The following is a 20,927-nucleotide window of genomic DNA, read 5'->3' as shown; positions in this document are numbered from 1 at the left end:
CCTTCACTAATAGTTAAGCAATTCAGGGATGAAGAGATAACAAGAAATTTCTTGTGTCTTCTATTGCAGTCTGTAGTTTGCCATGTTTTATGCTTTGCTTCTCTAGTAATTTTTGTGATTGATATGCTTAGCACTAGTTTCTTTGAAATGCTCACTAAATGTCTTATTGTATGCTGTGAAATTGATCTTTTTCTGTTGTGCTGCATGTTTAGCTTCATCTAGAATCTGTAGTTTCCCTCTAACAGTTTTTCATTCTAAGTGCCAATAACTGCTTGAGGCGTTCTTTCATTCATTGATTCCTTCTTCAGTCATGTCTTCACTTGTATTTTTGCTCACCCCTTTTTTGGGCCTGTTGTGCATCAGCTCTGATCAGGGCCCTTGTGGGAACTAGAAAGACACTTAAGATACACATAATCCCCAAGCTTAGGTAACTAGGCATAGAATCAGATATTCTAACACTAGATGTACATGCTATAGGTCAGATGAATAGAATGGATAGATTATTGTGGCAGTTCAAATAGAGGGTATGGTTAGAGAAGGCATATTGCTATGGAGATACCATTTCAGTGACATTTCATTAAGGCCATGAAAGATATGTAAGGTTTTTTTGAAAGGCAGAAGTAAGAAGGAAGAATATTCCAAGCAGAGGGATGAGTAACAGCATGGAAGATGAGAAATGAAAGCATTGATAGTAATTCAGTTTGATTGAAAATGGATATTGTGGGTGCCAATGTTAGAAAAATTAAAGCTCTGATTTGCTGTTTAGTTTATTTCTTGAATAATGAATGGTTCACATGTCCCCTTTATCCATATCTTACAGTATTGCTAATAAAGACAGAATTCTAGTTTTTGTTAATTTCTGTGTTTGCATTTTTTTCGGTGTAAAAATGGATTTTCTCAGAAGCCATATTTAAGGTAAAATATGTAACCACCAGTTTTACTGTACTTTATTCCAGACAAGTCTCTACAACTCCTCTATGACTCAAGTATGGTAGAGATCTCTTAGACCTGAATTCCTCTAGAATTGCCTTGTAAATGAGGGGAAACTAAACTATACATTTTAAGGACGGATGTAATTTGTAATGGAAAGAAAGGATTTTTTTTATCTTTGAGGCCCAAAAAAGGCAGTGGGAAAAAAATACAGTGACAGTTGAACATGAGGAACTTTCTGGCCTTTATGAGTCAGCACAAGAGTTTGGCTTGAGCTGAGGATTTCTGGAGAGTGGTGATGGTAAGGTTTGAAGGGTGAGGGCAAGGTCAGTTTATACAGGGCTATTTCTACAGGCAGAAGGCTAAGTGATGTTTTTTAAGTTAAGAAAATAGCGAGATGGCTATTGCAAAGGGTAAATACAACAGAAACAGTCAGCTCAATATTGGAAGTAGGGCAGAATCTCAATATTAATTCAAAATAACATTGATTGGCTGAGTGCAGCAGCTCACGTGTAATCCCAGCACTTTGGGCAGCTGAGGCGGGAGGATTGCTTCCACCCAGCAGTTCAAGATCAGCCTGGGCGAGATAACAAGACCTCATGTCTACTGAAAACAAACAAAAAAATTAGCCAGACTCAGTGGCAGGCACTCGTAGTTCCACCTACTCAGGAGGCTGAGGCAGTAGAATCGCTTAAGACCAGGAGATCAAGGCTGCAATGAGTCGTGATTGTGCCACTGCACTCCAGCCTGGGCAACAGAACAAGACCCCACCTCAAAACAAAAACAAAATAACATTGGTTAATTTTGCCTTTTACACATTTAAAGTATCTGTTATATAATAAGGAATAAGAAGTGAAAAATCTTGTTGAAAGCCGAATGCTAGTTCTCATTAAGATACTTCTTTTTTGCCTACTTCTTTGAAAAGAGTTGCTATGTTGCAGCAACTAAAAATTTAAAACCCTTGAGCAATTGAATATAATTAAGTACAGGCGTTGACTCTGGGTTATAATTCATAACTTTTAAGTGACTTTAAGGATTCTTTAATGGTGCGGATGTCTAATTTACAAGTATAATACCAGTAACTGTTAGGCAGAATTTTCTGGTGTTCTGTACATTTAGAAGAATTACACTGTATAATATTGTAATGTGTTGCTTCTTGTCAGTTAAGTGGTGTCAGTGATAACCAGAAGGCTTTTTTGATTGCTACTATACTAAATATAAGCTCCAATTTTAATGTTTTTCATGTCTTTCTACGTGCTTTATCTTTATCTCATCTTACTATTCAATATTGTTTTTCACTGCTTTAAAGTATATTATTTTTAATTTAAGAGAACTCTTAAAATTAGAAGAAAATAACAATTTTTAAGGTTTCTCAGAACTGAATTGACCCACTTTATTATTCTCTCCTATACTAAATATCTGTTTATCTCAAGGTTTGGAATTATTTTTACTTACAGCCTTGCTTGATTGCTCCCATGTAAGTTTACTTTGCGTGAAAGTCCTGTAGGAATCATTTATAATTTCTTTAATTTTAGACTAGTCCCTCAAAGTCAGCTACATATGTCTTTTATTTTACTAAGCTTTTTGAAAACTTAATCAACTTTTGAATGTGTCAAAGGGATGGTAGTTTTATTCCTCTTGGTCTAGATTCAGTTTTAGAGCTGTTTCCTGTAATGAGAGAGGAGGAAGGAAGAGGAGAGGGGAGAGAAGCAAAGCAAAAGCACATTCTTCTGGCTACTTGTAGTTCTGTTTTCTATTCCAGCATTAAACAATTAGACTAGCACAGACTGGATTATTTTATGGCCTTTGTTATATCTATTTTAATAGACTTTTCCCTGGAAAACAAATATTAAAGACTTAAGAGTTACTTTTGATTGATATCTTATTGTAAATCAGTACAACCCACCAATTCCAGTTATACTATTCCATTATGCTTTTGCATCAAGTAATTAACAGTTTACATTACTAGACCAATTATTTCCATTTTTATATATTTACAAAATATTTTGTTTCTCCAGAGATCTAAATATATATTCACTGATTAATACGACTCTTTTCATTTGTTTCAAACTCTGAAGGCTAGAAACGTAAACCTACATCTTTTTGAGTGGAATCTTGTTAGCAGAATGTGCTATTAGTTATTTTGTGTATTCCAAAATTTGCCTTGTTTTAAGAAAGGCAAATTGATTTTTGAAGTGAATATAATAAATTGAGATGCTCTTCTCCCACTTTTTAACTTTTTTTTATTTTTATTTTTTGAGACGGAGTCTTATTCTGTCACCCAGGCTGGAGTGCAGTGGCCCAATCTCCACCCACTACAACCTCCACCTCCCCAGGTTCAAACAATTCTCCTGCCTCAGCCTCCTGAGTAGCTGGTACTACAGGCACCACCATGCCCGGCTAATTTTGTATTTTTAGTAAAGACAGGGTTTCACTATGTTGGCCAGGCTGGTCTCGAACTCCTGACCTTAGGTGATCTGCCCACCTAGGCCTCCCAAAGTGCTGGGATTACAGGCGTGAGCCACTGCACTGGGCCCTACTTTCTAACTTAAGGAAAGTAATTAAAACTACACATCTTACTTAATGCAAAGATACATATTACAAGCTTTAGGTTAAATTAGATTATGGTTTTGCTCAAATTGCTCAAATTGCTTTTGTTGCCAAGATGGTAAGGAGCTTTAGCTAGATTAAGACTAGAGTTTTAAAGTGTTTCTGTAAACCAGGGCTTAAACTATATTTTCAAATCAGAGCTTTTGGAGTGTGCAATAACTAGTTTTATACCTCGTCCCTCGTCCCGTTCACATCCCCACTCGCACCCCAATGCAATAAAGAATTTTTGTCATGTCATTTATGGAAAATAAATAGGAGTTTGTATTTTCCAGTGTTTATTAATAAAACTATAGATATTAAATGAATTGCCAATGCATGTTTAGCTCTCTCCCTTCTCTTGAAATATTAATGAGCTAGAGAACTATAAGGAAGTTGGGAACCAGAGTTCTGACATAAGGTAATATTTTGTTTTGAAGAATGGATTGGAAATTTGAAAACATAAAGTTTTTTTTTAGCAGTATATTCTTGTCTTGATTTCTAACATTGTATTTAATAATTGATCTTCTATTGGTTTAGGAATCTGGCCCCTAACCTCTGAATGATTGTGGTGGGACTCTGGATTAGAATATAAATACTCAAAACATTTACTGTTAACGCGTAGGACAAACTGGAAAGCAATGTAAAATAATGTAGCATATAGTTTGTTTTGGTGCTGTGATTTGATATGACCATATATTTGTGTAATAATTTTATTTCTCTTTTTCTGAAGTTTGCATTTTAGAAAAGTGGTTATCTGGTTGACATCGTTTTCTTGAGTTAATTTGCACTGTTCATCCTGTTTTCATGTGTCCCATCAGAATTCTAATGCCGTTCTTCTGATCGTATGTGGAGAACAGCGATTCCCTTTTAGCTGGTTCTTTACTTCTGGTTAGTCTTTCTAAAATGCTGCTTTCTGTATTACTCATTCATGTAAGACTCATGATTGGCTCCCTATTGACTAGAAGATGAGCTCCAGACTTACCCTGATATTTGGACTTCCGTATCCTCCATGCCCACCTTTTATCATCTTTTACTCTTCAACACAATTTCTCACTGTGATCAACTCTCCAGTAAGCTTTGTTCATTTCAAATTTTATTTTTTATCTGATGCTTTCTCCTGTTGCTTGTCATGCCTTTCTTCTTCTTCTTAACCTATTCTAATTTTTTCTATTTTTAAAGGCCTTGCTGCTACCTGTTATTAATTATGCTTAGATTTAAAGTCTTTGCTAGTGAATATTGCTCTCCCTTTTTAATAGGTTAAATTTGTTTCCTAACCAGATTGTCCAGTTACTGAGATCAAGATCCTTTTATTTTGACTTTTGATTTTAATTCTCACAGACTTAGCACATTGTTGGGTATATAAGGAGGCTTTCTCCAATTGGAAAACTTATATTTAACAAGGCATATTGTAGTTTGCATATGTGTTGAGAGGGTGGCAGTTTATGCATTGGTTTATATACCAAGGAATTCTGTGTCTCTGTATTGTATAGTGGTAGAATATGGAAAAAGCATAAGTCAGATAGGTCTATTTTGATTACATACCCTCTTATTCCCAAGAAAACTCTAGACATGCTATGTGGAATATCAAGGTATCTTAATCTGTTTTCTCTTGCTGTAACTGAATACCTGAGACTGAGTAATTTATAAAGAAAAGAAACTTATTTCTTACAATCATGGAGCCTGGAAAGTACAAGGTCAGCGGGCTGCAGCTGGTGAGGGTCTTCTTGCTAGTGGGGACTTTCTGTAGAGTCCCAAGGCAGCACAGCACAGGCCATCATATGGTGGTGGAGCTCATAAGAGATGGCCGAACTTTTTATAACAAACCCACTCTGGTGATAAGTAGCCCACCCCCTTGATAACCCAAAAATCCATGAATGGCTTAATCCATTGTGGGGGCAGAGCCCTCATGACCCAGTCACTTCCCAGAGATCCCACTTCTCAACACTGCTGCATTGGAGACCAAGTTTCCAACACATGAACTTTCGTGGAACACATTGAAACTATAGCCCAGGTTTTCTATGACAGATGGTTTATAAGTATTGCTGTGAATGAAGCCTCTACTCTTCAATACATCATGTATTTCTATGTCTATCTAGGGATTCTTTACTCTAGAAACTGAATACAACCCAAGTTTATGTAGTAATATAGGAAAGTGGTTCACTGAAGTCCTGAATTTCCAAAGTATATTTTTGTTTCTGAAGTCCTTCAGGTTAGATTCAGCATCCTAAACAGAGTGTAGATTTATCCTTTTTACTCACATCTTTATGGAGTAAGAACAGGCCTTGAGTGAATGAGCAAACTGATTAATCTTCAGTCCATTTATAATCATTGAAAAGAGCCAACTCATCATTTCTGCCAAATCATACCAATAAATAAGTAGCATGCAGAATGTCCAGTACCACAGAAATAGTCAAATGTATCTCACCACGTAAATATCTGTTTTGAATGGACCTCAGTAAGGGAGGTACAGAAATTAGAAAAGTCATAATTTTAGAGTAAGCATTGACATTTTGCGTTTATTCACTTAGTGAATAGATTTTATATTAGAAACGGTTTATATAACTAACTAAAAATATTTTTTGGTTTATTTCATTTGATACTGCCTCAGAGTATATTGGAGCCACTCAGGGGAGTTCTGAGTTGGAGATTCTGTTAGTGAAAGTGTAATAGAGGGGTAAGAGAAGAGAGCTAAGAAAGACATCAACATTTATGGGGAAGTTATAACAAGAAAAGAAATGACCAGAGAAAATAAAAGAAAATCAGGAGAATGCAGTTAGAAAGAAGCAATGAAAGAGACTACTATTTCAGTGCTCTGAAGTTAGGTGCTACTGAGTGGTCATTCAAGATTCCTATAGAATGGCTGTTAGATTTAAAATCATTAAGGCAAATCACTGATGTCCTTTCTAAGATCAGTTTGTTAGCTTGGTGCTGGCATATGTCAGACTATAGTGGGTTGAGTTGTAAATAGGTGGAAAAAGTGGAGAGAGCACATGTAGACAGCTCCTTCAAGAAGCTTGGCTCTGAACTGGAGGAATGAAAGCAATAACTAGAGGGGAAATTAATGTCCAGGGTGAATGACATGATTGATTTAATGCAGAATCTTAAGCATGCTTAAATGTTGATGAGAAAGTGTTAGTGGAAATGGAGGAGATACAAATACAGGAGAGAGGTGTAATAGATTGAGGTCTGAGGAAATAGAAGCAACAATCTATGGTGCAAACTTCCTTGGGAGGGGCTAATATCCAGCACAGAGATGGGAGGGAGACTAACCAGAAATAGCAGAAGGGGTGATGTTGTCTATTTTACTGCTGGGAAGAAGGAAAAGTTAGTTAGGTAACAACAAAAAGGGGGTTGGCTCTCCAGAAATGACATGCATTTCCCTGTGAAGTGGGGAAGGTTAAGGTAGCAGGGGAGAACTAGAAAGCACTAGAAATGTGAGAGAAGTCAAGAAGGTTTGAAAAGAGTACTTTGTTGTGAAAGGAAACACTGTTGGATTGCTGGGTAAGAAATCTCTGTGATAGAATCCAGCTTAAGCCTATTATGGTTAATTTTTTTCGATAACAAATAGTTTTTTAAATGAGAGTTTACCATAGTTAACATTTTAGTTACGCATTATGTGAGTATTTCTCCTTGTGCAAATTAAACTTGTTTATTGTGTTTTTTGTTTTGTTTTGTTTATTTGAGATGTAGTCTCACTCTTGTCGCTCCGGCTGGAGTACAGTGGCACCATCTTGGCTCACTGCAACCTCCACCTCCCAGGTTCAAGCAGTGCTCCTGCCTCAGCCCCCCCAAGTAGCTGGGACCACAGGCGCATGCCACCAAGCCTGGCTAATTATTTATATTTTTAGTAGAGATGGGGTTTCACCACGTTGGCCAAGCTGGTCTAGAACTCCTGACCTCAGGTTATCTGCCCGCCTCGGCCTCCCAAAGTGCTGGGGTTACAGGCGTGAGCCACGAGCCACCACGCCCGGCCTATTTTGTTTTTTTAAAAAGTGACTTAAAAAGGCCAGGCAGGCAGACCACTTGAGGCCAGGATTCAAGACCAGCCTGGCCAACATGGCAAAACCCCGTCTACTGAAAGTACAGAAAAGCCACACATGGTGGCACGCACCTGAAATCCCAGCTATTCAGGAGGCTGAGGCACTAGAATTGCTTGAACCTGGGAGGTGGAGATTGCAGTGAGCTGAGATCCCACCACTACACTCCAGCCTGAGCGACAGAGCAAGACTCTGTCTCAAAAATAAATAAATAAACAAACAAACAATAAAAAAAGACTTGTTTTTCTATAAACAATGCATGTTTATTATAAAAAGTTTAAATGAGACAAAACTGATGAAGAAGTTTTTAAAACATTACTCAGTAGCTCACTTCCCAGAAATTCTCATTAGCATTTGGTCGGTGTCATTAAGAGAGAGAAGTGACTTTATACAAATGTGATCATGTAGTGTATGTGCTATTTCAAATAGACTACTAAATTTTATTTTGAGTTTGAAAGAAAAAGAAATAATACAGAAGAAATTACTGAACCTCAAGTATGGTTTTTTTATGTTTTTATTTTTACAAAAGATAGGTTCTTAAATGATCCTTTAGGCCATAAGAGAGAATTCTGAAGCCTTAGGTGGACTTGATTTTTTTTCTTTTTCTTTTTTTTGAGACGGAGTTTTGCTCTTGTTGCCCAGGCTGGAGTGCAGTGGCACAATCTCGGCTCACCGCAACCTCTGCCTCCCGGGTTCAAGCAATTCTCCTGCCTCAGTCTCCTGAGTAGCTGGGGATTACAGGCATGCACCACCATGCCCGGCTAGTTTTGTATTTTTAGTAGAGATGTGTTTTCTCCATGTCGGTCAGGCTGGTCTCGAACTCCTGACCTCAGGTGATCTGCCCACCTCGGCCTCCCAAAGTGCTGGGATTACAGGCGTGAGCCACCGCACCCGGCCTTTTTTGTTGTTGCTGTTCAGTCACCCAACTTGAAAATGTGTGACTTGATTTTAATGCTTGTATGAGTGTAGTTTTCTTCTGCTGCTCTTGATGGTATGTGTGGTGTCAGTTGGTTGACCATCCTGCAGTTGGTCAAGTATACTTTTTATTTTGGTGTTTATTTATGCCATTTTATTTGGAATGTGAGCCTTTGAAAGTGGCTATGATTTCTAAGTAGGCCACCTTCTTGACTGATAGGATCACTTTCACAGACTGTAGGAAATCTTAGGGTTTCTTACTTTATATAATTAGTGCGCTTATAGAAAGAGGAAATGTTCTCAAAATTCAGTGAATTTAGAAAAGCTAAAATTTAGCTCTTTTGGACTCTTGAGTTATAAGAAATTTTATCTGTCTTTATCTCTAAATAGTATCTGATGGTTGAATACACCTTCCTTCTTGAAACATTTTTTTCCCTCGCTCTCATAAGAGCATACTCCTAGTTTTTCTCTGACTTTAGGTCAGTCCTTCTCAGTCTCTTGCCAAGTTCTTCTCCTCCCTCAGACATCTGAGTGTTGGAGTGCTCTCTCTAGGTGATGTCACTCAGATTTGTTACTTTAAACACATTTGATAACTGTCAATTTTATATCTTCATTCATGATCTTACATCCTACATCTAGCCTATCTCTAAAATATAGTCCTAGTACAAACGCTCCTCTTGTTCTCCACAGTCTTGAGTACCACTTATCTGGTTATCACTCATTGGCACCACTAAAGCCACCTCCTAACTTTGTCTGCAGTCATTTTTGCCTCCTCTCTTGGAATCTGTTCTTTTTAAAGTAGCTAAAGTGTCCTCTTTAAATCATAAGTCTTATCTTATCACCCTGCCTTCCCTTTGTTTAAAACTATCCAGTCAATATCCAGACTTCCCATTACAGCTAGAATAAATCCAAACTCTCATGGTTTACAAATGTATGTGAACTGCTTTACCTCTCCACCTTAAACTCTTATCTTCCATCCCCTGCCATGGTTCACCTATACTGACCATATTTCTTTCTGAAGCACTTCAAATTTATTGCTATTTTTAGGCTTTTATACTTAGAAGAACCCTCTTCCCTCAGATCCTCACATTACTGCCTCCCTCTGGCCGTTTGGCTCAGATGTCATCTCAGAGAGGTCTTCCTGCCTATCCTAGCTGAAGTATTGCACAACTCCTCACTCTTCTCAGCACACACATACGTGCTCTATCATATTACCCTATTTTATGTAGACTGGCACCAAAAATAAATTTCACGAAAACTGTATCATATCCTATCATCATCAATGTGATTATAGTTAGTATTTTCAGGCATTTCTCTTGATAGGAGTTATTTTACCAGAATATATGATTGTTACTTTATACATAATTACTCACATTTTTGGCTAAATTTATTTAAACAGGGAACTTTGTCACTAATGTAAGTGGAAAATTAGTATCACATGTCAAAATTGAAGCTAATAAAAATAAATACAATGAAAATTGCAGTTTTTAATTTTTTTTACTCTTTAGAAGCTCTGAGACTAAGGCTTGCTCTGTTGAGAAAAAGATAAACATTAAAGACCAACAGCATTAAACTGAGACCTTCTTGACATAGACAAATTGAAAGAGAATTGTAATGAAAGTAACTTTCTCATCGAGCATTGCAGTGTAATGTAGTGTAGTCTGTCCTCTGAATTTACCAGTGCACTAAAACTAAATGCTATTTTAGTTCATGTGAAGTTGAAATAACTTAGGCCATGGACTAGGGTAAAAGTGTGCTAGTGAACTAGTGAGAATTTCTGGGGGAAAAAAAACCCTAGAAACTCTGTTTATTTTAATTCTTTCCAAGGTGAATTGAATAGCATGAAACTATATTACTCAAAATTAATGTTTTGAGTATATTGCTGAGGAATTCTTCTAAATTAGTAATTCCTACATTATAAAAAATAGTATATTCCCCAATCACTGAAAGAATTTTGTGTGTTGGGCTCTCTGCTGAACACTTGACATATATTATCTGATTTAATCATATCCATTCTCTGAGAGGTAGAAGCATCCTCATTTTAAAGATGCGAAGATAAGATCTATAGAGGTTAGGTAATTTGTCTAAGATTCTGTGATCAGCAAACCTTTCTGAGTTCACGGAATATATATATTCCGTGATTTTATATGTATATATATATATATATATATATATATATATATATATTTTTTTTTTTTTTTTTAAACAGGGTCTTACTCTGTCGCCCAGCGTGATCACAGCTCACTGCAGCCTCAACCTCCCGGGTTCAAGCAGTCTCCCACCTCAGATCCCCAAGTAGCTGAGACCACAGGCGTGCACCACCATGCGTGGCTAATTTTTTTATTTAGGGACAAGGTCTCACAATGTTGCCTAGGCTGATCTCAAACTCCTGAGCTCAGGCGATCCTCCTGCCTCAGCCTCCCAAAGTGTTAGGATTACGGGTGTGAGCCACCATGCCGGGCCTCAAAGACTATATTCTTAAGCATTAAATCTTGTACTAAAGAAGGCAAGATGCAAAAAAAATGCTATGACATAAGTGTATGATGAAGTTCGTTGACCCAGAAGCATGTCTTTGGAAAAGAATCTCCAATTTTTCAGCTCTAAGAAATGAGAAGTTACCCAAATGGCCACCAAATTTTATGGAAGCTTTTAGTTTATGGGTGTTCTAGGCCTGTTCTAGGGTATTCCATTTGACAGGATAGCCTTAGTGTTCCCATTACTTAATTTTTATCTTAATATTTGACAATTTTTTTTCAGAAATAAATTTAAATTGTACTTATGGTATGTTACCACCTCACAATACAAATGAATATAACAATAATACTAACCTTGGGGCAGGGAGCAACAGTGCCACCAGCATATGTAAGGTCTGTGGCTTGAGTTTTTTTCTTATAGTAGGGGGAATAGATTAGTGATGATACAGTCATAACTCCTTTCCTAGGCTAGTCCTTGGCAGAGTCTAGGTAAGGTACAATCTAGAAAATAATTTGTTTTTTTTTTGGTAGGTTTTTGTTTTTGCTTGACAAGGTCTTGCTCGACAAGGTCTTGCTCTGTTGCCCAGGCTAGAGTGTAGTGGCATGATCATGGCTTATTACAGCTCACTCCTGACCTGAAACAGTCCTCCTACCTTAGCCTCCCCAGTAGCCAAGAGTATAAGCGCATACCACCATGCCCGACTATATTTTTTAAAAATTTCTTGTAGAGACAGGATCTTGCCTTGTTGCCCAGGTCTTAGACTCCTGGGCTCAAGTGATCCTCCCACCTTGGCCACCCAAAGTGCTGGGATTACAGGTGTGAGCCACCACACCCAACCTAAAAGATAATTTGAAGGTTGCAAGATAGACACATGATTTCTTCCCCTTCCTCCTTTATTCTGTTTTTTTCTTTGGATTCTTTTAGATCATCAGAGGGCTTTGTTTTCTTTGCTTTCAGAAGAATTGCAGTTACTAAGTTTCTCTCTATTATCCACTTGGTTAAAATTGGGGATTGTAATTAAGAATTGCCATTTAAAACCTGCTAATGCATTTACTGTAGGGATGTTGTTGAGGACATCACTATGGTTAGTCATTGGACCCTACATAGAGACAACTATATAGGATATTTTTCATTCTGAGTGTCACAGAAAGCTTAGTCACTCCTGTAAGTTACAGTGTTATTTGTGTTGCTTGACTGCCAGGAAGCTTCCATTTTTATTTTCCTATTTTATCATGCTATTTGCATAAGATGCCTCAAATCTTGACAAGAAGTAAATAATATTGTGCTTTCAGGGAGATTTCCTTCATATTTTCAAAGATTCAAAAAATTTACCTAAACCACTGTCTATTGTGTTTGTTAGTAAAACGTAATGTAGCTCCTCATTTCTGCTAATTTTGCTCATATGAATTTGACATTAAATAGTATATTATTTGTATGCAAAAAACTTAAATATTGCTTTACATACCTATACTTTAATTGTAATAGTATATTTATGTTTTATTATTATTACTGAATAATCCACATTTAGATACAACTTAATTATTTTTAATTCTGGGAAATTATATTTAAAAACAATTTATAACTTGTATCAAGAGTATCTTGGTTTTTGGTATTTAAGAATGAGCTGTGTTCACTGTTTCTCTTACCAAACTCAATCAAACTCTCATGATTTTTTTGATACCTCTGTCTAAAATAATTGATACTTTATGTTTGAAAACATCTCATTTTGGGACTATAATCTAATTGGTAGTTTTAATGAAATTAATTTGTTTATAAATGTGTGTATTGTTTGGTGGATATATCATTGCTTTCTGTTTGTAATATTTCTTAGTATTTGTTCATTTTTTATGATACTATTCTTTATCTGGTAATTTGAGTAAATCCCAGTTGAATTATGTTGCCACATTATGTCTTCAAAAGGGCATAAAGTCAGTACACATGCTTCAGTAATATCTGGTTGTTTTACCCTTATGTTTCCAGTTGGCAATTTGAAATTATGGCTTCAACTGCACTTTAAATATGTGATAATAGCATGTGTTTCTAATAAGGGCCAGCATCATTTTGTTCAGATAGTGTGAATGGTTGTCACTCATATATGACAAATGCACCTTCATCTGCTTCTTTGATAGCCCCCTAAAAACCATACCCTCAAATCAGGCCGATGAAATTAGCTGCTGTGTAAATTGTGTGTCTGAGTGGTTCATTATCTAATCACCGTCAGAACCACAGTGATAAAGTAGATTGAAGCAGGGAAGAGGTCTGCCAGATGATTTCAGACCCCCCCTCCCTAAATCTGGTTTCCCTTGGAAACCCTAATAGTGCAGTTTAGAACTTCAATCTTTCATGCTTGGAATTCAGTATCTTTTAATTTACCAAACTTGGAAATGCCAGTAGTTCTAGAACATAATTTTGTTTTTGTAAAGACCATAATTTTATTTATTTAAATCAATTTTTGAAATATGGAGGCTCTTGAGGCTTTTATTGCCAGTAGCCTCAGTATTACTAAATGGGGGAAAAATGCTATATCCTACTTGCCAAGAAGCCAGAGTAATTTATTTATTATATTTATTTGTTAACCTTCTAGGAATCTTTCACTCTAATCATAATGAACACGCTGTATTATTTGTTTATTGAATTGCTTCCCTTTAATTCATTTTAGGTGCTTTTGAAGATGATGATATCACGCACGTTGAAGGAAGTGTAGATCCTATTCGAGATATAGAAATAATACATGAAGAGCTTCAGCTTAAAGATGAGGAAATGATTGGGCCCATTATAGATAAACTAGAAAAGGTGGCTGTGAGAGGAGGAGATAAAAAACTAAAACCTGAATATGTAAGTAAAAATTTACAGCTTCTTTAGATACTCAAGAGTTTATTTTTCTTGATTAAATTTTTTAAATAATGCATATGATACATCTAATATTGTTATGGAATTTTAGAAGCCAAGGGTTATTTCTGTTAAAAAAAAATTGTTAAGGAACTTTATTTTTAAACAACCAAGGGCCATGGTGATAGGCTATTTAGGCGGTTCTAAGCAAGCAGTAGTTAGCAGTAATAGTGAGTGTTTACATGATTACTATGTAGGCCTTCAAGTTTTAGTGTTAATAAAGTGTGGTTTATGATGAAAAACTTACTGGATTTGGTGAAATGACTCATACAGTTTTCATAGATTTGAAGAAGTGATTTATACAAAGACCTGGTTCTCCATAGGGGTGGACTAAATGAATACACTCTTAAAGTAGACAGATCATTTTAATATTTTATGGAATGAAAACATGCCTCATTGTTCTTAATATTCAAATGTGTTTTCTATCACATTATAATGAATGATTATTAGTAACATTGTAATAAATGTTTCAAAATGTATTTTGAAGCTTTTAGTTTACATATGATTGAATTGTCTTTAACATTTAAGAAACGGTGCCCTGGCCAGGCGTGGTGGCTCACGCCTATAATCCCAGCACTTTGGGAAGCTGAGGCGGGTGGATCACCTGAGATCAGAAGTTCGAGACCAGCCTAGCCAACATGGCGAAACCCTGTCCCTACTAAAAATACAAAAATTAGCTGGGTGTGGTGGTAGGTGCTTGTAATCCCAGCTACTTGGGAGGCTGAGGCAGGAGAATTGCTTGAACCTGGGAGGCGGAGGTTGCAGTGAGCCAAGATCGTGCCATTGCACTCCAGCCTGGTGATAGAGTGAGACTCTGTCTCAAATAAATAAATAAATAAAATATTTTTAAAAATAAAATAAAATGAAACTAGTAAGAGAAAGTAACCAACACACAGTATGTAAATGAGCAGGTTACCCCCATTGGCAAGAGTAAAGAAGCTGGGGTAATTATCAACCAATTTATATCAGTTACTGGCTATGGGCTACTCCTAGGAGTGTTAACTCCTTGGTGCCTGATGTCTTTGTGGTTTGAGCATAGAATTTAGTCAGACTAACAGATGCTTACCTTGAGCCATCACCATGTACTAGACCCATGATGGCAAAGGGGATTTTGGGCAGGGTAATCCTGTAATTCCAGCACTTTGGGAGGCCAAGGCAGGTGGATCTCCTGAGATCAGGAGATTGAGACCAGCATGGCTAACATTGTGAAACCCCATCTCGACTAAAAATACAAAAATTAGCCAGGCATGGTGGTGCGTGCCTGTAATCTCACCTACTGAGGAGGCTGAGGCAGGAGAATCACTGGAACCTGGGAGGTGGAGGCTGCAGTGAGCCCAGATCAAGCCACTGCACTCCAGGCTGGGCGACAGAGTGAGACTCGGTCTCAATTAAAAAAAAAAAAGAAAGAAAAAGAAAAGAAAAGGGATAACTATATGATTATGATATCAACTAGTTACTGTAGGGAAGTTTCTTTTAGAAATATATTTCTTAAGTTCTCTAGCAAATGGTCTAAAGGTACAAAAATGTGATGGATATAAAAGAGATAGCTATTTGAAATTTATGAGAAAGATAGGCAGGTCATTTTGTTTACCAGGTATTTACCTATTATTCTTTAATGTTGTTGATTCTTCCTGTTCATTTAAATGTATCTTTATTTTCTGGGTAATCTTTCAGAAATTCAACATTCAAACCTCTTTTCCTATTAAGTTTCCAGTTTCTAGATTTGGATGCCATTTGTATTTTTATGTCAATAAGCGTGAAAGACTTAGGTTAAATATACTCTAGCATGAAACATGAGCTGACTTTTTAATGTTAAAGCAGAGTTTTTCCTGAGAGCAAGGTAGATATACTCTGACATAAGATATACCTTTTTTTTTTCTTTCTTTCTTTTTCTTTTTTTTTTTTTTTGAGACTGAGTCTCACTCTGTTGCCCAGGCTGGAGTTCAGTGGCACTATCTTGGCTCACTGCAACCTCCGCCTCCCTGGTTGAAGTGATTCTTCTGCCTCAGCCTCCTGAGTAGCTGGGACTACAGGTGCATGCCACCACACCCGGCTAATTTTTGTATTTTTAGTAGAGACGGGGTTTCATTGTATTGGCCAGGCTGGTGTCAAACCCCTGACCTCGTGATCCACCCACCTCGGCCTCCCAAAGTGCTGGAATTACAGGCGTGAGCCACTGTGCCCGGCCAAGATACATCTTTTATAGTGAGTCTTGCTGTCTGAAGTAAAACCCAGGCACTAAATAAAGAAGGCAGGAGTGGGATAAGCATTTTCTCTTGGTATCAGCCAAGTGTGTTCGTTTCCTAGGGTTGCTGTAACAAGCACCATGAACAGGATGACTTTAAACAACAATGTCTTCTTTCCCGGTTCTGGAGGATAAGAAGTCTGAAGTCAGGGTGTTGGCAGGGCCATGCTCTCTCTGAAGCCTCTCTGGGGGAGAAGTTCTAGCTTCTGGTAGCTCCAGGTGTCCCTTGCCTTGTGACAGCAGAACTCCAATCTCTGCCTTAGTCTTCACATGGCCACCTTTCCTGTGTGTCTCTGTCCAAATTTCTCTCTTCTTATAAGGACACAAGTAATATTGGCTTAAAGGCCCACCTTCCTCTAAGTATGGCTTCATCTTAATTAATTCCCAAATAAGTTCACTTTCTGAGTATCAGGGATGGGATTCAATCTATAATACCAAGTCATCAAGATCAAGGTTAATTTTAAATCTATTTAAGTGTATGTACATCCCATTTGGAAAAATGAAATTTGAAAAATGAAGTTAGGAGGGCTTAAGGAACAATTTATTTTGTATCAATTATTTGGAAAGCATTATACTTAGAAAATATTCATAGAACTAATAATTAGCTAATTGAAGAACTAAAGACTACCAGAAATTATAATTAATGAGTCTTTTTTTCTGAAAACATCTGAGTAAAAAATTAATGTCCTCAGTAATATGTAGCTGTTAGCAGATTTCTTATTATATTCTTAAGGCAATTTTTAAAACTGGTATTAACATAACTTTTGAAATATTTAAGGTATTTGTTTTTAACGCACATTGAAAGATTCAGAGTAGCATACAGGCATACTTCATTTTATTGACCTTCACTTAATTCGGTTCCACAGATATTGTGGGTTTTGGGGATTTTTGTTGTTGTTTTACAAATCGAAGGTTTGTGGCAACGCTGTGTTGAGAAACTCAATGCCATTTTTCCAACAGCATGTGCTCCCTTTGTGTCTCTGTGTCACATTTTGGTAACTCTTACAAGGTTTCAAACCTTTTTGTTATTATTGTATCTGTTAAAGTGGTCTTCGACTGGTGATCTTTGATGTTCCTGTTATAACTGCTTTAGGGAGCCATGAACGATGCACATAGAAGACAGCAAACTTAGTCGATAAATGTTGGGTGTGCTCTGATTGCTCCACCTACTGGCCATTTCCCATCTCTCTCCCTCTCCCGGGTTGTCTGTGTTCCCTGAGACACAACATTGAAATTGGGCCAAATATTAATAATACCCCTACGATGGCTTCTAAGTGTTCAAGTGAAAGGAAGAGTCACATCTCTCATTTTAAATCAAAAGCTAGAAATGATTAAGCTTAGTGAGGAAGGCATGTTGACAGCTAAGATAGGCTGAAAGCCAGGTCTTTTGCACCACGTTAGCCAAGTTGTGAATGCAAAGGAAAAGTTCTTGAAGGAAATTAAAAGTGCTCCTCCAGAGAACACACGAATGAGAAGAAAGCAAAACAGCTTTATTGCTGATAGGGAGAAAGGGATTTTTTGTTTTGTTTTGTTTTGACATGGTGTCTCACTTTGTTGCCCAGGCTGGTTCCAAACTCCTGGGCTTAAGTGATCCTCTTGCCTCAGCCTCCCAAGTAGCTGGGATTATAGGTGTGTACCACCATGCCTGACTAATATGGAGAAAGTTTTAGCGTTCTTGATAGCAGATCAAACTATCCACAATATTCCCTTAAGCGAAGGACTATTCCAGAGCAAGGTCCTAACTCTCTTTAATTCTAGAGTTAGAAAACTGAGAGAGGTGAGGAAGCTGCAGAAGAAAAGTTGGAAGCTTACAGAGGTTGTTTCATGTGGTTTAAGAAAAGAAGCCATAGCCCTAACATAAAACTGCAAGGTGAAGCAGCAAGTGCTAATGTAGAAGCTGCAGCAAGTTCTCCAGAAGGTCTAACTAAGATCATTGATGAAGACAATGAAAACAACAGATGTTCAATGTCAACAAAACAGCCTTGGAAGAACAGGCCATCTAGGACTTTAATTGCTTGAGAAGAGAAGTCAATGCCTGGCTTCAAAGGATATGCTGACTCCCTTGTTAAGGGCTAATGCGGTTGGTGACTTTAAGTTGAAACCAATGCTTATTACCATTCTGAAAATCCTAGAGCCTTTGCGAGTTATACTAAATCTATTCTGCCTGTGCTATATAAGTGGAACAACAAAACCTGGATGACAGCACATCTGTTTACAGCATGGTTCACTGAATATTTTAAGCCCACTCTTGAGACCTACTGCTCAGAAAAAATAATTCCTTTCATTGAGACCTACTGCTCATTGACAAAGTACCTGATCATTCCAGAGCTCTGATGGAGATGTGCTAGGAGGTTAATGTTGTTTTCATGCCTGCTAAGACAACATCCATTCTGCAACCCATAGATCAAGGAATAATTTTGATGTTCCTATCTTATTATTTAAGAAATACATTTCATAAGACTGTAGCTATCATAGGTAGTGATTTATCTGATGGATCTGGGCAAAATAAATTGAAAACCTTTTGGAAGGGATTCACCATTCTAGATGAATTTTCATGGCCGGGCGTGGTGGCTCACGCCTATAATCCCAGCACTTTGGGAGGCCAAGGAGGGTAGATCACGAGGTCAGGAGTTCAAGACCAGCCTGGCCAACATGGTGAAACCCTGTCTCTACTGAAAATACAAAAAAAAATTAACCAGGCATGGCAGCATGTGCCTGTAATCCTAGCTACTCGAGAGGCTGAGGCAGGAGAATTGCTTGAACCTGGGAGGCTGAGGTTGCAGTGAACCAAGATCACACCACTGCACTACAGCCTGGGTTACAGACCAAGACTCGTCTCAGGAAAAAAAAAAAAAAAAGAATATTCATGATTCATGAGAGGTCAAAACATCAACATTAATAGGGGTTTGGGATGAGTTGATTCCAAACCCACATGGATGACTTTGAGAGGCTCAAGACTTCAGTGGAGGAAGTAACTGCAGATGTGGTGGAAACAGCAAGAGAACTAGATGTAGATGTGGAACCTGAAGACATGATGGAACTGCTGTAATCTCATGATAAAACTTGAATGGATGAGAAGTTGCCTGTTATGGGTGAGCAAAGAAAGTGGTTTCTTGAGATGGAATCTGCTGCTGGTGAAGATGCTGTGAATATTGTTGAAATGACCACAAAGGATTTAGAATATCACATACACTTAGTTGGTAAGGCAGTGGCGGGGTTTGAGAGGATTGGCTTCAGTTTTGAGAGAAGTTGAAATGTGGGTAAAATGCTATGAAATAGCACTGCATGTCACAGGGAAATTTTTTTGTGAAAGGAAGAGTTGATTGATATGGCAAACTTCGTTGTTTTCATATTTTAAGAAATTGTCACAGCCACCCAACCTTCAGCAACCACTACCCTGATTAGCAGCCATCAACATTGAGGCAAGACCCTCCACCAGCAAAAAGATTACAACTCACTGAAAGCAGAGATGATCATTAGCATTTTTTAGTAAAAATATTTTTAAATTAAGGTTTGTACATTGTTTTTGTAGACATGCTATTGCACGCCTAATAGACTACAATATAGTTTAAGCATAACTCATGCTTACTAGGAAACAAAAATTTGTGTGACTTGCTTTATAGCGATACTCACTTTATTGCACTTACTTTTACTTGCTTTATAGCGATACTCACTTTATTGGAACTAAACCTGCAGTATCTCTGAGGTATGGTTGTACTGTAAAAATATATTCTTCCTCCTTTTATCTTCACATTTACCTCTTTCTTCTCTTTAGACTGTTGTGTGTCCTTTCAGGTCTATTCATATATGACTTAAAGAGATCATTTCTAAAAGAACGTGATACTAATTTTTGGTAAGGCTGAACTCTCAGTCCTCATAATCTCTAGTTAGTGGAACCAAATTGTTTAACAGAAAAGCTGTATCTGTGACTCCTTCCTCTTTTGCACCATCTACATCTCATCCTGTTGATTTTATCTCTTGAATATTCCCCATACCTCTTTCTTCCTCCTGCTTTTATTACTACTTCTTTGGTTTGAGCCTCACTTATGCTTAATTTATTTTTGCAGTTTAACTGATCTTTTTGTCTGTAGCTTGCTCTTGTTTTCCACAAATACAAAATGAAGAACTAATCATGTTATTCCCTTGATTAAATTACCTATTTCCTATGGGATAGTGCCAACATAAAGGCCATGGCTCACAAAGTTCTTTGTGATTTGCGTTTGCCTGGCTTACCATTACTTTTTTCTCAACTCTCCTGACAGTGAACGTAGGACTTTAAACGTACTGATTTTACATGAGGTCATTTACCAGAACTTTACCTGTTTGGTGCTTTTCCATTCCCATTTCTTTTTTTTTTTTTTTTTTTGAGGCGGAGTCTTGCTCTGTCGCCCAGGCTGGAGTGCAGTGGCATGATCTTGGCTCACTGCTAACTCCACCTCCCGGGTTCATGCCAGTCTCCTGCCTCAGCCTCCTGAGTAGCTGGGACTACAGGCGCCCACCACCACGCCCGGCTAATTTTTGTATTTTTAGTAGAGTAGGGGTTTCACCATGTTAGCCAGGATGGTCTCCATCTCCTGACCTTGTGATCCGCCAGCCTCAGCCTCCCAAAGGGCTGGGATTACAGGCATGAGCCACCACGCCCGGCCCCATTCCCATGTCTTAGGCATTCTTCAAGACATAGCCTAAAGCAAAAGTTTCTTGTTCCTTAAAAACAACTTTTTTATTGTGGTAAACTATACATAACATAAAATATACCATTAACCATTTTAAGTGTACAATTCACTAGCATTAAGTACATTTATAATATTGTACAACCATTACCCCTATATGTTTTCAGAACTTTTTCA

The 20,927-nt window shown here is 37.5% G+C and overlaps 1 protein-coding gene across 3 annotated transcripts in view; it reads left to right on the top strand.

Moving 5' to 3' along the window:
- The window catches only part of OLA1 (Obg like ATPase 1), a 173,599-nt gene that overhangs the window by 93,043 nt on the left and 59,629 nt on the right, over positions 1–20,927 (top strand). For all 3 annotated transcript variants that reach the window (XM_003949919.6, XM_515918.8, XM_054679953.1), the window contains one exon: positions 13,606–13,781. In XM_003949919.6, coding sequence (XP_003949968.2) covers positions 13,606–13,781 — 176 coding nt within the window. The remainder of the gene's footprint in view (positions 1–13,605; positions 13,782–20,927) is intronic.

Source organism: Pan troglodytes, chromosome 13 (assembly GCF_028858775.2).
Source record: "Pan troglodytes isolate AG18354 chromosome 13, NHGRI_mPanTro3-v2.0_pri, whole genome shotgun sequence".
Taxonomy (NCBI): domain Eukaryota; kingdom Metazoa; phylum Chordata; class Mammalia; order Primates; family Hominidae; genus Pan; species Pan troglodytes.
Note: the sequence above shows the minus strand (reverse complement) of the source record. Positions and strands in the feature narration are given on the sequence as shown.